We start from the raw sequence: 17463 nt of genomic DNA on the forward strand, positions 1-17463 counted from the left end.
GATGGCCGCAACGGACAGAGCTGTGCTGATCCAAAGCCAGGAGCCAGGCGCTTCTTCTGGGTCTCCCATGTGGGTGCAGGAGCCCAAGGACTTGGGCCATCTTCTGCTTTCCCAGGCCATAGCAGGGAGCTGGATCGGAAGAACAGCAGCCAGGACTAGAACCGGCTCCCATATGGGATGCTGGCACTGCAGGCAAGGGCTTTAACCGCAAGGGCTTTAACCTGCTGTGCCACAGTGCCAGCCCCTACACTAAAACTTCTGAAAGGATTTTAGGCTGCCCTTTGACTTTTTAAAATATTTATTTGAAAAGGAGAGCGGAGCACCTGGACTTAAACTGGCTCTCTGATATGGGATGCTGGTATAGCAAGCAGTGCCTCGACCTGCTGTGCCACAACAGTGGTCCCTAAGATTTCTTAAGATATAGAAAACATTTCAGTTGACCACAGTATGATACTGTTTTGGTAAATTATTCCTATGCCCCATAACTTCCCTGAGCAAGGAGTACATGGAGAGAGGACTAAAGCCTCACAAACAAAAATCTGTTTTCTTGTAGCTCACTACAGTACATTATTTCTTTCTTACCATTGGAAAAGGTCAAGGAACACTTCCAAAGAGATTTATAGTACTCTTCACTGTATGAGATAGCTGAAATTTATATGGTAATTAGAACCAAGTTTATTTTTCATATCCATATTTCAGTTTTTTACCATAATGAATAAGACCTTGGAATTTCAGCACATCAGAAGATCTGAGCTCAGGATTTTAGTATTTGAACCCTATTAGTACCTGCTTTGTAATCCTGACCAAGGAGGTTGTAACTATAAGGAATGGTAGCCAATGGGAAAAAAAAGTACCACTTTTTAAAAATACTTTCATACAACAGCCTGACTACAGTAGTTCCCAGGTAAGCTGTGATAGAACTTGTTTTCCATCATCCCCATCTACCATGCCCTACCCTTAATAGGAACCACCTGGCTTCAAGTGGGAAACTGGACTTGGCTCTTCAAATAAATAAATCTAAAAATAAATAAATAAAAGGTACAGAGTAACTGGGACCCAAACCAGGCATTCCTGTTTGGGAGCTGAGCATCCTAAGCAGCAGTTTCCATTGTGCCAGAATGCATGCTCCTTAACAACAGTTTTGAAGCACAGAGCAATACGGTCTATTTTGGCATTCTGAAAACAGCATGAAAATCATATGGCAGGTAAGGAATTGGTTTACACTTTGAAAGTAACTGGGACAGTTCTCAGCTTTTCTATACAGAGAAACATTTATTGAATGATCAACAACTGGATCTTTTCACAGTTAAGCTAAAGAAACTATCTTTACAGCCCTATTTGTAGCTTCACTTAGTTCCTTGGTTTTATGCTAATATACATTTGCTCCAGGAATGTTTTTATCATTTGTTTTCAACTGTGATTTTTATATTGCAAACAAACCAATCTCTCTGTATACTGACCTCACCAACTTTCTGTATCTGAATTTGTAGCTAACTATAGGACTACCTGTCTACCATGTCCCTCCTACCATACATACGTACATACAAAACTACATAATAATTACATAACTGTGTATGTATCACTGATAATTTTTAAATTTTTTTTCCTTTTATTTGAAAGGCAGGAGAGAGAAAGAGATCTCCTATCCACTAGTTCATTCCCAAAATGTCTGCTACAGCCAGGGCTGGGCCAGGCCAAAGCCAGGAACCTGGAACCCAGTCCAGGTCCCTCACATGGTTGGCAGTAACCCAACTACTTAAGCCATCATTTGGTCCTCCCAAGATACTAACAGGAAGCTGGATTGTAAGTGGAATAGCCATGATTCAAACCAGGCACTCAGATCTGGATTGTGGGTGTCCCAAGCAGCAACTTAACTCTGCACAAAATGCCTAATTTTTAAAATTCTTTCAACATGCCAGTAACTTTATACTTCCTAAATATTTTTAAATTAAATCTTTAAGGAGCCAGTGTTTAGCACATATGGTTAAGCTGCCACCGAGGATGCAGGTATCCCATATGTGTGCCAGTTCATGTCCCTGGTGCTCCACTTCCAATCCAGTTCCCTGCTAATGTGCCCGGGGAAAGCAGTGGAGGATGGCCCAAGTGCTTGGGACCCTGCACCCACATGGGAGACCCTGAAGAAGCTCCTGGCTTTGGCCTGGCCCAGCCCTAGCCATTGTGGCCATTTGGGAAATGAACCAGTGGACAGAAGTCTAACTCTATCTTTCAAATAAATAAATAAATCTTTAAAAAAAATTTTCAACATTGAAAACTTTACAAAAACATTAATTCTGTTAAAGTGACTGAGGTTCTTCCTTTTTGCCTTTAAAGAGTCAAGGCTGGGATGGGTCCCTTGTAAACACCTCTATTTTTTATTCCAAGGAGCACATGGGTCAAGGCTCTCAAGCCTATCTGTCCCAAATAGAAATCTCTATAAAAAAAGGGTCAGTGTACATTAATTTATGTGATGGTATTGGTTTAAAAACATCTTTAGTAAATGAATAAAGAGGAGATATAAATGCAGTGGCTTGCATAGTGAATCTTAATTGCGGAATTTCTTCTTCTTTCGAAACTTTTTTCCTGCTGCATTTGCTGCTTTTTCAGCCATGATCTCTGAGTACTTCCTTCGGTTATACCTAAAAAGAAAAATCAGACACTGAAAGTTAATAATTTGGGGATGGAATCCTAAGTCTAAAATCTTTCATGCAGTGTCACCATCTGTGTACTAAGCTGCCACCCAGTGAGAGAAGTCAAACTTGGAGCTGGGAGAGAACAGTAGATAAGACAGCTAGCCTGCCCTCACACAGCCTGCAATTTAGTGAGAAAATGAGATTTTTGAAAACCTTGAGTAACCCGAGAGCCATCTACTAGGTGATGTCAAATGGCTTTAAACACTTTTGTGAAACAAAAATGAAAAGATAAGGACTAAACAAATCAAAGACATATTTATCTGAATATACACAATATGGTACCTACTTCTTAGAACCTTAGAAATGTTGTTGTAATAATCATGCATACTTTGACAGAAAATGGAATTAAAAATGTTTAAATTCATGCATATGAGATCTTCAAAAAGTGTGTGGAAAATGTGTATTATGGAAAAACTATGCCTGGATTTCAATTTTTTTTTTGCACCAAAATAAACCTTTTTATTCTGGTTTTCCATGAAGTATCCTCATTTAGACCAACAGGAGTCTGAGTGATCTGTGGATGAGATCCTTTTCAAGGGGTCCAACTACTTGCGTACATATACTAAGTGATTACTGCGCTTTTCACCCTCATTTTCTCACCTGCACAGTGGAGTTTTTCAGAGGCTACATGGTATTTGCAGAAGTAGGTATCAGCCTCTGTCTTTAATTAAGCTAGACATTAAAGAGACATGCCCTAAAGTATATTTATTATGTTCATGAAAATATAATAGATTCTTATTTTAAATGAGGTAATCTTTTTCAATTACCTGAAACTTTACACATGCATGCATATTTTAAAGAAAAGTATACCTATTCTAAAATGAAATAATTCCTTTACCTTCTAAACTCAGAATCAGCCAGCAGTTCATCCACAATAGTCCTTTTCCTTTGCTTCTTAGGAATTCGTGAATGGTAGAAGTCAGCTGGATTGTCAACGATGGTTCCAACCTAGAAACAATTAATTGAAATAAGTCATACAATACCTCAATGCCAAGTTGCTTTCATATTGCAGTGTAGCCCTAATAAAGTCTATTTACAGAAAGGAATAGGAAACACAGGTTACATTATACCAATATTAAAGTTAGCCTTGCTATCTTTTTGTTTTTTTTTTAAAAACAAAAATAAATCCTCTATTCTGTCAACACATTGGTGCTACTAATGATTTCTCTTTTTCAGTTTAGAGTAGATACAGAATTTTCTGTAAATCCATAACTAAAGGAGAAAAGTACACCAGTAATATATACTTTTTAGCTTCCTAATTCAATGAAATAAATTCTACCACAGACCTATTTGATCTCCAGATTACGATAAACACTGCAAGCATAGAACCTACTTAGTGACCTTTCTACATCTGTTCATTCATCCAATTAACATTTACAGAGTGTCTACTGTGTGGCAGGGAACTGTGTTAATGTAAAATAAACAGAACTTCTGGTCGCCACCTGCAAGGAGCCCCCTGTCTTAAAGAAAAAAAAAAAAAAATTAAAGCTCTAGGGGCCAGTGTTGTGGTGAAGCTTAAGCCTCCGCCTATGACACCAGTACCTGATATGGGCGATGCTTCAGGTCCCAGCTGCTCCTTCTCTGCTTATCGTCTGAGAAAGCAATGGAAGGTGGCCCAAGTTTTTGACACCTGCACTCAACATGGAGAACCTGGAAGAAGCTCCTGGCTCTGGATTGGCTCAGCTCCGGCCATTGGGCCACCAGTGGATGGAGGACCTTTCTATCACTCCCTCTCTCTGTAACTCTACCTCTCAAATATATAAACAAAAATCTTTAAAAAAAAAAAAAAAAACCCAAAAACCTAAAGCTCTAGTAATCTAGATTAATAAAAAAAAGGTAATCAGAAACAACAAAATAAACTTGAGGAGCATGAATCAACTAAGCTTTCTTAAAACACCTTGAAAACCAGCTTTTTAACTCCTTTCAGAAGCATACCTGGGGATGTCCCTCTACCTTAACAAGATGGAATTAGTAAAATGACTGCTACTTCCCCCTCCATCCTCCATGGACTCTTTAAAAAATAATTTTATTTCAGAGGCAGAGTGAAAGACATAGAGAAGGAGATCTTCCATTCCCTGGTACACTCCTCAAATGGCTGCTGGGGCTGGGCCAGGGCAAAGCCAGAAGCCAGGAACTCCATTCGGGTCTCCCAAGTGGGTAGCAGGGACCCAAGTATTTGGGCTATCTTCTGTTGTTTTTCCCATGAGCATTAGCAAGGAGCTGGATTGTAAGGGGAGCAGCTGAGACTCGAACCAGCACTCTGATATTGGAGGCCGGCATCACAGATGGTGGTATAATTTGCTGTACCTCAATACTACCCCTATACCCCACTGCATGGCCTCTTGCTCTTAGGCTAGTATTATTCATATACTGAACCTTACAGGTTCATTGACTTTTAGCAAGCTGACCTGGAAAGCTAGCTACTATCTGAAACACTATTTACATGGGAGCCCATTATAAGCCAGTGGCTATCTGAACTGAGTCCACACTGTTATATAGCTAGGCAGATATTGCCCAAATGAAGCATATACATTGTAAATATTCCTCTATTTTAAAAAATAAACAGATCATTATTGTTACCCAAAATAAAAGCCATAGAATATCATGACTTCTGTCTGTGTCATACCTGGAAATACTTGGGAAAGCCATCTCTATCATTTTTCTTATAAAACCTTTTTGGGTCCATGCTTGCTCTCATCTTCAGAGCTTTGAGATCATTTTTCAGCTCATCTGTCAATTCTGGTGCTTTCATACCAAACCAGCCATCACCTGCAGTTTTTTGTCGTTCTTTCTGAAATCCAGATTTCAAAAATAAACATTCTAACTTTAATAAGCTGTAAGTATACATTTTAGTTCCCCCCACAATATAGAAGATTTTTTGAATTAAAAACAAATGATTACTTTATAACAAAACATTTATTTCCAGAATCATCTTTATAAAAGAAATTAAATCACAATTTTTTTTTTAATTTTTATAAACTAGGTATAGTATATTTCATTAATGAGGGCATTTTAAAAATCTACTTTGTCTCTCAGCAAGTACCTGAAGACTTGCTGGGAGAACAACGTATAGCTTCAAATTTTATTGTCTAAAACATTTTCCATTTTCTTATTTGGCAGACTAAGTAGATCAGGGTTTTTAGTGGGCTACATTAAAATCCCTACAAAAGCTGGCAACAAAGTTCCTGGCCTTGTGGACAGTAACCCTAAATTTTTGACTTTCACTGTTTTTAAGGTAAATAAAACAGTACTTGCATTTCTTAGCTATCTATGATAACTTTCTTTGGAATTATATGTATAGGCCATATATGTTGTATGAGCTGAAATTTACAGTCAGACACCTCTAAGCATTCTAAAATAATACGTTACTTTTCTTACCTTGCGTTTTTTCTGAAGCTGATGCTTTGATTCACTATATGGTGGGACACAGTCATTTTTTTCAAATTCAGGTGTAATGATGGTTTTCTGCAGAAGCTATAAAAATTAAGGTTGCCTTTAAAATGTCAGAATGTTATACAATTTTTTAAACATTTTAAACTTTTCTAAGTCTTAAAGTTGTAGTCAAACTTGTATGTTTTCCTAAAAGACCTCTATTTTTTGTGAGTTGCCTAGGATAATTAGTCTCATAAAACTGTGATTAAAAAGAGGCTTCAGGGGGCTGCCACTGCAGTGCTGGCATTCCATATAGACACCAGTTGGAGTCCCAAATGCTCCACTTCCAATCCAGCTCCCTGCTAAGGTGCCTGGGAAAGTAGCAGACTCGGAAGAAGCTCCTGGCTCTGGCCACCAGGGCTGGCCATTTGGGGAGCGAACCAGCAGGTGGAAGATATCGTCTCTCTCTCTCTCTCTCTGTAATTCTTTCAAAGAAATAAGTAAATCGTTAAAAAAAAAAAAAGTGGTTTCAGGATATTTAGTATTTTCCTTACTTGCAAGACCCAAGTAAGACTGCTCCTGAACCTACAAAATGGTTCTCAGAAATACAACTCAAGCATTCATCTGGCAATGACTTCTGAAATTATCAATTCAGAAATTAAGTCAGTCACACACTTCAGGCTCAGGTCTAGAGTTTCTGGGTCACACAGCAGCAGTCTAGGCTTTTTTCTCACTGAGAAAAGCGAGCATAACATATGCCTAATAATTAAGAGACTGTTGTCTGTCAAGTCCTATACTAGGCTCTAGAGCACTGGTTCTCAACTGTGAGCAAGTGGCAATATGTAGACACATTTTTGGTGGTGATGAGGGGAGGGAACAATGATACTGACATCTAGTTGGTAGAAGCCAAACACGGGGCTAAACATCATACAATGCACAGGACATCCTCCCACAACAAAGAATTATATAGCCCAAAACACATCAGTGGAACTGAGATGGAGAAACCTTAAGAATACAAAGGTAAAAGACAGTAAATTAACAATTACATCACATGACAATGAATCCGATCTATACTGGGTGTCATTAGCAAAAATCTACAGTGCCATCTAAGCCTCAGATGCCATCTTTGGCTCTGGCCCTGTCACCATCTTGTACCATTAAGCTTCAATCCTAAACTCAGCCTGGCTTACTAGAAGTCAGGTGACCAAATGGCCCAACCACAAGCGTCAGCTCCACCCCCATCCTAATGGGATTCGCTGCTCCCATTTCCTTACTTCTACAGAACTATGTAAGACCTGTTCTCCTAGAACAGGCTGCTGTTTCCCTTGTACATGGTGAGGCAGCCTGTCAGGTTTCCCCCACCCAACAATAAATCTTTCCTTTACTCTGGTGTCTGGTGTGTTTGGTGGTGACCGACCTTTCCTTTCAGGTGTTACAGAAGCACAGAGGAGGTGAGGGGAAGTACTGGAGGGATGGTGGTCAGCACATTTCCCAAGGCAGCCATCTATGACATTTCATTGGTCTTCAAAAGAGCAGGTATGTTTAGGGAGCCTCCAATGGCAAGAATTTAGCAGGTAAGCAGACAGAGCTAGCAGTACAGCAGCACCCTGAAGCCTCTGAGAAATCACTGAAGGACTTAAGCAGGACAAAACCATGTCAGATTTGTGTTTTCAGAAAGGGAGATCTAGCAGAAGAAAGGAAGATGGCTTGAGGAACTAAGAAAACAGGCAGGATCAATAGGGATGCTGCTGGAATAGCTTTTTAGAAACGCCTGCACTCGCCAGTGACAGCTGCTCAAGAAGGAGTAACATCCTTTTCAAGATAGAGGACAGACGTCCCCTATGCTTGGTGGCTGACTGCCTATGGGAAGACACTTTAACTGGGATACAGAATACAAAAGGAGAAACTGGTTCAGCCTGTGGAGAGAAGGGGAATTATTGTAAGGTCAAGTGCCTGAGCACATCTAAACGAACAGACACCTGGATTTAAAGGTCTGATGGTAAGGCTATCAAGGGTAGACAATATAGATTGGGGAGAAAGCAGTACAAGGTGATGACAAAAGCTAAGGGTTTAGGTAAGATGGTAATTCCATCTGCAAGTATAGGTAAAACTTTGTTTATATGTACATACACACTTTTTCCTGATTCTCAACAGGATCCCAAACAGTTAAGAACTGAAAATAAAGTGAGAAAAGAACAAAACAGAAACTCTGCGATCATAACTGGTGGGTTTAAGAGGGTCATTGAGCCTCTACTGATTTTTTTTTTTAGAATCACCTTTTATAGACAAGACTCTATGGGGAAAAAAAAAAAAACAGCTGCTCTACTGAGGGAGAAAAAGGAGCACATCAGGCCAATGTTGTTTTACCGCAAGAAAATTAGTCTTTTAACAAGGACTAGTTTCTAGAAGAGGCTGGTTGGTTCTATAAAAACCTAACAGGGGCTGGCGCCGAGGCTCAATAGGCTAATCCTCTGCCTGTGGCGCCGGCACACCGGGTTCTAGTCCTGGTCAGGGCACCAGATTCTGTCCCGGCTGTTCCTCTTCCAGTCCAGCTCTCTGCTGTGGCCCAGGAGTGCAGTGGAGGATGGCCCAAGTGCTTGGGCCCTGCACCCCATGGGAGACCAGAAGAAGCACCTGGCTCCTGGCTTTGGATCAGCGTGGTGCACTAGCTGCAGCAGCCATTGAGGGGTGAATCAATGGAAAAGGAAGACCTTTCTCTCTGTCTCTCTCACTGTCCACTCTGCCTGTCAAAAAAACAAAACAAAACAAACAAAAAAAACCCTAACAGGATAATTCATGTAACTTACCTCATTTTTCTTTTTCTCCTTGATCTGGGTTAGGGTTCTCTTGTTAGACTGTAGTTTGTTTGCACTGAAATTAATATACAAGCCACCCAACTGCTTGATACTCAGACCAGGGTCTATGCTGCTGCTTGTCAACTTCAAACTGAAAGAGAAATCTTCACTTAAAGGTCAAGTTATTAAATCAAAATGGAAACAAATGAAGACTGCATTTTAAAAATCATTCCTTTTCCTCTTCCTTTATACTTCAATGACCAAAAAAGAGACGCTTTTTTTTTTTTTTTTTTACAATAGAGTTCCTGAAGAAGTGTGAATAAATATACATCTTAAACCTAGTATAATCATTTAGAACAACTCTGGGATGAATAATGAATCTTTAAAGCTTTTTGGAAACACATCCAAATTTATTCTTCAGATTTTCCATTTTAAAAAACAATTTATATGAGAGGCAGAAAGTGAGATCCCATCTACTAGTTCACTCTCTGAATGCCCGTAACAGCTGGGGCTGGGCTGGATGAAAACTGGGAGCCAGGAATGCTATCCAGGTCTCCCATGTGGGTGGCAGAAGCCAACAGCTAGAGACATCACTTCTACCTCCCAAGGTCTGCTCTTGCAGGAAGCTGGATTTAGGAACTGAACCTGGGAATTGAACCCAGGTCCTCCAGTGTGGAACACGGACATCTTAACTAATGGGCTAAACACCCATCCTTTCAGGTTTTCTTAAAGGAAATCAGGCCATATAATATGCCAACAGATTATATAAATAAATAAAAAAAGATGGGGATTTACCTGGCAATTCAGCTCAACTTCATAGTTGGTAAGCTAGTAAATGTATATATCTCCATCTCTTAAAATGAATAAAGTAAAACTTCTAAATTATCAAAACTTAGAATATTTTCCTGGGTGACTAAGAGCTCTTGGTAGTGTCTTAATCAGTGGTTTCAACAGCAATAGCATGTATCCATTTAGCATTTTTGTTAAAATATGAGTGGGGTGCCAGCTTGAGTCCCAGCTGTTCCACCTCTGATCCAGCTCCCTGATCATGTGCCTGGGAAAGCAGCAGTAGATGTCCCAAGGACTTGGGTCCCTGTACTCACATGGGAGACCCAGATGAAACTCATGACATTGGCCTGGCCCAGCCTTAGCTGATGCCACCATTTGGATAGTTGAACTAGCAGATGGACGATCTCTCTGTCTCTCCCTAACTCTTTCAAATAAATAAATATTAGATATACACACACACACACACATATATATATATGTATGGGGCCTACATTGTGGCACAGGAGATTGAACTGCTGCTTGCAACACCAGCATCTCATAAAAGAGCACTAGTTCGAGTCCCAGCTGCAGTTTCCAACCCAGATTCCTGCAGATGGTTCAAATGCTTCAGACTGTCACCAACATGAAGACTGGGATTGAGTTCTGGACTTTTGGCTTCTGCCTGGACCAGCCCTGGCTGTGGCAGCCTTTTAGGGTGTGAATCAGCAGATGGTAGACATTCTGTCTCTCCTTCTCTATCACTGCTTTTCTAAAATTCTTTTTCCAATTCATCTGTATTTGTCACAACCTTTTAAAGCAAAAATGACCTGGGCACTACATGTCCACCCACAAACCTAGGTGACTTACTTTCCAACAACTTTATAGCACACCTAGGTAGGTTTGTAATTCTGTTCCCCTTAACAATACTTCTTTGGAAAACAAGCCTCACAAAAATGTAGGAGTAGGCATTTCATCTAGTGATTAAGACATTTGCATCCCACATCAGAATACCTGTCTCTGGCTTCAGCTTCCTTCTTTTTAAAAACATTTATTTATTTTGAAAGTCAGAATTAGAGAAAGTCAGATCTTCCATCCGCTGGCTCACTCACTAGGTGACTGCAATGGCCAGCGCTGGGCCAAGCTGAAGCCAGGAGACAGGAGTTTCATCAGGGCCTCCCATAGGGTGGCAAGGGGCCCAAACACTTGGGCCATCTTCCACTGCTCCACCCAGGCCATTAGCAGAGGGCTGGATGGGAAGTGGAACAGCTGGGACATGAACCGGCATCCATACAGGGTGCTGGCATCACAGACAGAGGCTTTACCTGCTATGCCACAACTCTGGTCCCTCTAGCTTCCTTCTAATGCAGACCCTGAGAAGTATTAGTGATGGCTCAGGTAGCTTGGTTTCTGCAATTCACATGGGAGACCTGGACTGAGTTCATGGCACCCAGCTTTGTCCCAGCTATTGTGAGCATTTGGGAAATTAAGCAGTGATTGGGAGCTCTGTTTCTCAAATTCAGGGGGGAAACAAAGAAAAAGATATATGTCACACCCTGGGGTATACTGATTCAGAACCTTCTACAGTTGGCTTAGGCTGCTGCTACATTTATATGAGAATTTCCACTTTATATGGTAACCAAAGGAAGGATCCTTTTATTATTAAATACTTACGTATTCAGAGTTACAAATTGAGAGGGAGAGACACAGACAGATCGTCCATCCACTGGTTCACTCCTCAGATGGCTGCAACACAGCCAGGACTGGGCCAGGCTGAAGCCAGGAGCTTCATCTAAGTCTGCTATTTGGGTGGCAGGGGCACAAAACACTTGGATTACCTTCTGCTGTCTTTTCCAGGCCATTAACAGGAAACTGGATAGAAAGTGGAGCAGCTGGGGCCGGCACCGTGGCTTAACAGGCTAATCCTCCGCCTTGTATTGCCGGCACACCAGGTTCTAGTCCCGATTGGGGCGCCAGATTCTATCCCGGTTGCCCCTCTTCCAGGCCAGCTCTCTGCTATGGCCCGGGAAGGCAGTGGAGGATGGCCCAAGTCCTTGGGCCCTGCACCTGCATGGGAGACCAGAAGCACCTGGCTCCTGGCTTCAGATCAGCACGATGCGCTGGCCGCAGCGGCCACTGGAGGGCGAACCAACGGCAAAAAGGAAGACCTTTCTCTCTCTCTCTCTCTATCCACTCTACCTGTCCAAAAAAAAAAAAAAAAAAAAAAAGTGGAGCAGCTGGGACAAGAACCAGAGCCCATATGGAAGCCAGTGTCACAGTTGGTGTCCTTACCCACTGGCCACAACATCAGCCTCAGAAGGATACTTTTTATAAAGTACCCTTGTGGGGCCAGCGCTGTGGCACAGGTTTATCTTCCGCCGGTGGCACTGGCATCCCATGGCTGCTCCTCTTCCAATCCTGCCCTCTGATTATAGCTTGGGAAAGCAGAAGATGGCCCAAGCGCTTGGGCCCCTGTGCCCACATGGGAGACCCAGAAGCTACCGGCTCCTAGCTTCAGATCAGCCCAGCTCCAGCTCTTGCGGCCATCTGGGAGTAAACCAGCGGATGGAAGACCTTTATCTCTGTCTCTTCCTCTCACTGTAATTCTACCTGTTAAATAAACAAATAAAATCTTAAAAAAAAAAAAAAAGTACCCTTGCAGTTAAGTCATTCTCTTCCCTATTTATATAAACTTAGTATCATTCTATTGCAATGCTTTGGCAGTATTTCTTAACTCAAAACATACACTAGATTTAGTGTGGGGAGAAACAGTATGCCTTTAAAAAGGTAAGTATGCCTGAGCCTAGTCTCAGAGACTGATTTCACTAAGACTTGGCATCTGTTGTTATATAGTGCCTTAAAAGGCTGCCTATATTTCCAGTGGATACACTGGCACCAGGGATCTATGACAAAGAAAAACAAGTTTGAAAACAAAAATACTGGAAAAAAAAAAAAAGCACCAAATATTAGAGCTTTTCAATAGATAAAAGATGGGATTACAGCAGTTTATTTTATAATTTTCTATATTTTTCAATTTCTCTACAATTAACATGTAGAAAAAATTAAAAATAAGTTACTTTCTTCCTTTTATATTGCTCTTAACAACCATGGGAAAAAAATCCCAATAGATAATTTGTAATCTATGACCAAAAGCAGCACTTTTAGCTGTCACTGGTGGGAAGAATATGACTAACAATGGTACAAAGATGAGGGAAATGCTGGATAGAAGAGCTCTTCCCCATAGAACCCAAGGCAGTAATTTTCTCAATTCCCATGCTTTCTAGTATTTAATACTTTTACAGTAAATTAACCACTTGAAATATCTACCAAAAATTTACTTAAAAAAAAAAAAGGTGGGCATTTTGGCACAGTGGGTTAAGCTGCTGCTTGGGACACCCACATTCTATAGTAGAGTCCCAGTTCAAGGACTGGCTACTCCATACTTCTGAGCCAGCATCCCTGTTAATGTACCTCGGAGGCAGTGGATGATGCCTCAAGTGCCTGGGCCCATTGTCCAGGTGCGAGACCTGGATGGAGTTACTGGCTCCTAGCTTCAGCCTGGCCTAGTCCTGCTGCCAGTTGGCTGCAGGCGTTTGGGGACTGAACCAGCAGACAAGAGATCTCTGTCACTCTGCCTTTCAAATAAAATAAATCTTTAAAAAATAAAGAGGTAAAACTTACAGTTTAGACTTTGTGTTATTTAGTAAGTCGTCTTCATCACTAAACTCTGCATCTTTATTTTTATCATGGTCTGAGGGTTCTTCTTCACTTTCCTCTTCCTCCTCCTCCTCCTCAATGGCAACCTCTTTTACCTCGTCTTCCTCTTCCAAGTAAAAATTTTTATCAGCACTCAATCCAGGAGTTGTGTCAATCACAAACAATTCATTGCCACCCGACTTATCTCCTGACTTGCCACTTAATGACTCTTTTTGGCCACTATTTCCAACAAAACACAAGGTATCCTCTTCATCTTCACTATTTTCAGACTGCTGGCTTTCATCACTGCTGAGAACTAATAAAACAGGACCGTCAATATCCTGAGATGTGTTGAGTGCAGACTTTAGTGTGGTATCACATTCAAGATCTACATTCCTTTCATCATGGTTCTTATCATCACTGACACTTATAACCGTGGACTCTTCATTATCACTATCATCATCATTACCAAACTTTGTTAAGTCACTTGTTTTTATGGGGCTGTTTCTCTCTTCATTCCATCTATTCACTTCCACGACTGCAAATGTTTGGGCTAATGATTTCATTACAGCCTCACAATTCAGATGTGAGGGCTCTGAAGGGGCTTTGTTATGGGGAGTTGAATGCTTTTGAGAAGCTAATTGCTGAGGGCTAGCGTCCTGAAATTTAGAAAGACTCGACTGAGAGGAGTTCTCATTAATTTCTTTTCCCTCATTTATTATTTCATTGCTGTCTTCATCCAAACTCTTACAATTCTGTTTTGTTTCTTTAGGAGATGCAACTCTGGCCTGTCCTTTCTCTCTTTCATTAGAATATTGGTGTTTCTGCATTGTCAGTATTTTTTCTGAACTTACGTGGAAGGAATCATCAAAGTCATTATGAATTTCATTACTACAGACATTTGATTTATTGATCTGAGAAAGAGAGCTTGCTTGTAAATGAGAAGTCTGTTTGGTATCCAAATCCTCTGAGTTCACAGGCGTATCAATGATTTGCTTTTCATTTCTTGGGACAATTTTAGTATCTTTCTTCTCAATTTGTGTCTGTAATTTGCTTGGCTTACTCCTGGTTGTTCTCTTAGGTGCAATTCCAGAAAATGAAATGTTTGAGCATGATGACTCAGCATCGGACACAGCTTCAGCATGTGATTCTTGGCTTGGATCTGTTATAGATTTATCTGTACATCTTCGGGTTCTTGTAGTTAGCTCTGTGGAAGGCACAATTCTAGAAACACCTGAAGCATGAGATTCTGCTTCAGAAACAACTTCTTCAGTATGAGATTCATTTACTGGAGTTACTTTCAGCCTTTTCCTAACACTAGACACTGGGGTGGGTGCAATTAAGATTTGCCTCCTCCTAGTTATTCTTAAAATGGGCTCCTGGGTCTCAGACACAGAATAATTTGACTCTGCCTCAGAGGTCTCTCCATCAGATGGTTCAGTTATCCCGGAGAGTGTGCTGGCAGGTCCATCCTTCCTCTTTTTGGATTTAGGATTTCGAGAGATCGAACTCTGTTCCCGGTCATCAGATCCAGAGCCCTGCCTGCTTTCTGGATGTTCTTGATTCCCTCCAGCAGCAGAATTCTGCAGGCCAAAGACAACACACCGTAATTTACGCAGGGCTGGGTCAAGGAGAAAATAAATAATTTAAAAGCCCACTAAAACAAACAAAGCCAAGTAAGCAAGATTACTACAAAACAACCAAACTCATGATTTTAAAAAAGTCAACTATTTAAATGCTGGATCTGACCGTGTATTTGGTTTACCCATCTTAGTCCTAGATCTGACTTCTGGTAGCAGACCAATTAAAAAGAGAATTTTCTTTACTCAAAGTCAAATATGCGAGGTGTATCAACATTCTGGTCGATTTGTACAAGAGGAGAGAAGGCAAACATTAACTCTGTGCAAAGCTGTGTTTAGAAACACACAATGGCATCGGCCGCTGCCGTTGCCTTCACAGACAAGAAACTGCCGGTCCCTTCCCTTCCCTGCAGAATGTGGTAGCAGACGACAGCAGCCGCTGAGTCCCAGGCAGCATCACCACAGCCCGCCTCTCGTCACACTGAGGTGGTGCTGGCTCACTGCCAGCCTTCCCACGCAGAAATTATGCTCTTCTCTCCAATCCCACCAAACGAGACTCACGTGTGCGGTGGTAGGAATTCACGCTCCTTGGCGCGGGGCTAAGAAGCTTCAAAGTATCTGAACAACCCAACGTAAGTTACCTAGCCTCAGAAATGCTTTAAAGGACAGTGGCGAAGACTAAAGTGTCCACGAAAGGTCAGGTGGGAGGTCAAGTACACCGCACGGCGCGAAAACTCCTGGCCTCGCTCCATGGGTTCCCCTCACGCTCCGCCGGACCTCCGCGTCGCGGCGTCGCTGTGCGAAGCGGCCAGGAAACACAGGGAGAAGTCGGATCACCTACCTTCTGCTGGGAACTTCCAGCCGACGAGGCTTGGTTCACCGCCCGCTTTCGTGCCGATCTGGTGACCACCATCTTCCCGATTTCCGGATCGCCCACCGGCACCACGACTTCCTTTCGCTCTGGCGCCCCGGAAATACGTCAGAGAGGTGCCGCGCCTGAGTTTTCCGAGCGGATTCCGGAACTCGGGAGAATCGTACCTGTCTCCGGCCTGCCCTCTCAGGCTGGGGCGGCTCAAGGTGGAGATCCCCTCTGAACATTCGCGTTTGTGCTGCGGAATTAAGGCAAGCCTTTTTTTGGGAGTGGCCTCTAAGGGAGTATCGAACCCCACAGCGTGTGACAAAGAGTGAACAAACTGAAACCCCGGTATTCGCCTCACTTTCTGAATATCTCATGTAGCCATGGATGTGACCCATGGGGACGTCTGCACTGTTTTTACTTTTTATTTTTTACAGTGTACCACGTGTATTATTTGTGAAGGAAAGCATACATGAAATTTTAAACTTCGTTGGACTAAAGGTCTATGTTCAGTGCTTCCAGGAACTCAGAGCCTCGTTAGGAAGCATAAAATAGAAATAGATGTAAGTTTAAGGGGTTCGGGATGAGCAGACGAGAAAATGTGAAATTGTGAAGGAGAGCGGTAATTTTTATTTTCAGTGAAATGAAGAGACTGCGAGGTTCAAGAGTATTTTGGAGTTTTTATTAGGTTTCAGGATTTTTAGCGTTCAAAGAAGGCAAAGAGGTGGCTTCTTAAGGCAGAAAGTACTTTATTGTAGGGAGAACCAGGGTTCAGGCTGGAGGGGACACAAGGCCCGGGGTTTGAAGCCAGGCTTCATTCCTTTTGAGCAACAGCGTCCCTTCTTATGCGGCTTGCTGGGGGCAGTGCAGAGATCCACATGGACCCTGGTAAGGTGGGTCAGGGACATGCAGAGAGGCTCTGTGGTAAAGGTTATAATGCATTGCTTCAGCAGTTCGGAATGTCCCAGTGAAGTAGGCAGCCATACAGGTTAAATCGATTGGGTTTGTGAACTGGAAGACCACACCTTTGCCACGCCCGTGTGACCTCACGCCCTACATGATACCTTCCCCATACCCCTGTGTGACCTTATGCCCCTACCTGGCCACACCTGGGTGCCCAAGGGCCAACCAGGTTAATTAACCACTCCCCTTTGGAAGTGGGTTAAAAGCCTGGGACAGGGTGTATCCACTCTCTCTTCTTTTCTCTCACCTCTAGTCAGGAGGGGCTGGCTATAGCCCTGCACCTCCAGGGCGCCTTCAGGCCTCCCGCCCTAGGCTTCCTGGCCTAGATGCTCCTCCACGTGGCTGGTCCTGGTTCTCGGTACGAACCCAGACTTACCCCTCTTTCTTAGATAAAGCTCTCACTTTCCTGTGCATCTTTTGCACTAAATAAAAGCCTAAAATGTACCATGTTGCCTTGTTTATGCCAGTATTTAGAATTCTCTAAATATTAGCCAAGAACCCTCACGGGCTTATCAATATTGGGGATTTATTAATAAGCATATGGTGATATCGTATGGCACCCCAAATTCCGGTAACATGTGGTACCCCAGATGGCACTTCTAGGGAACTTCAAGGGGCCACATTTTTGTATAGATTTTAGGGGGTCATTTCTGATATCACCAGGTGAGGGGCTTTCCTGAGCAATACATGGACCAGTAGCCTTTAGATCACCTGTGCCTGTCAGGTCCCAGTGGCCCAACAGGTTC

The 17463-nt window shown here is 42.3% G+C and overlaps 1 protein-coding gene across 1 annotated transcript; it reads right to left on the bottom strand.

Moving 5' to 3' along the window:
• Positions 1–675: 675 nt before the first annotated feature.
• DNTTIP2 (deoxynucleotidyltransferase terminal interacting protein 2) lies at positions 676–15862 on the bottom strand. Its single transcript, XM_062191771.1, has 7 exons — positions 15740–15862; positions 13304–14901; positions 8870–9008; positions 6069–6164; positions 5317–5481; positions 3529–3638; positions 676–2636 (listed from the first exon to the last, which is right to left on the bottom strand). The coding sequence occupies exons 1-7, from the start codon at positions 15809–15811 to the stop codon at positions 2543–2545; spliced, it is 2274 nt and encodes a 757-aa protein (XP_062047755.1). The 5' UTR covers positions 15812–15862; the 3' UTR covers positions 676–2542.
• Between the last annotated feature and the right edge of the window lie 1601 nt (positions 15863–17463).

This window comes from Lepus europaeus, chromosome 5, assembly GCF_033115175.1.
Source record: "Lepus europaeus isolate LE1 chromosome 5, mLepTim1.pri, whole genome shotgun sequence".
Classification (NCBI taxonomy): Eukaryota; Metazoa; Chordata; class Mammalia; order Lagomorpha; family Leporidae; genus Lepus; species Lepus europaeus.

Coding starts and splice junctions, on each gene's coding strand:
- DNTTIP2 (XM_062191771.1), bottom strand. CDS start 15,811: ATGGTGGTCACCAGATCGGCACGAAAGCGGGCGGTGAACCAAGCCTCG. Junction 9,009..13,303: donor AATAACACAAAGTCTAAACT/GTAAGTTTTACC, acceptor TTTCTCTTTCAG/TTTGAAGTTGACAAGCAGCA. Junction 3,639..5,316: donor GCTTTCCCAAGTATTTCCAG/GTATGACACAGA, acceptor AATTGTTTCTAG/GTTGGAACCATCGTTGACAA.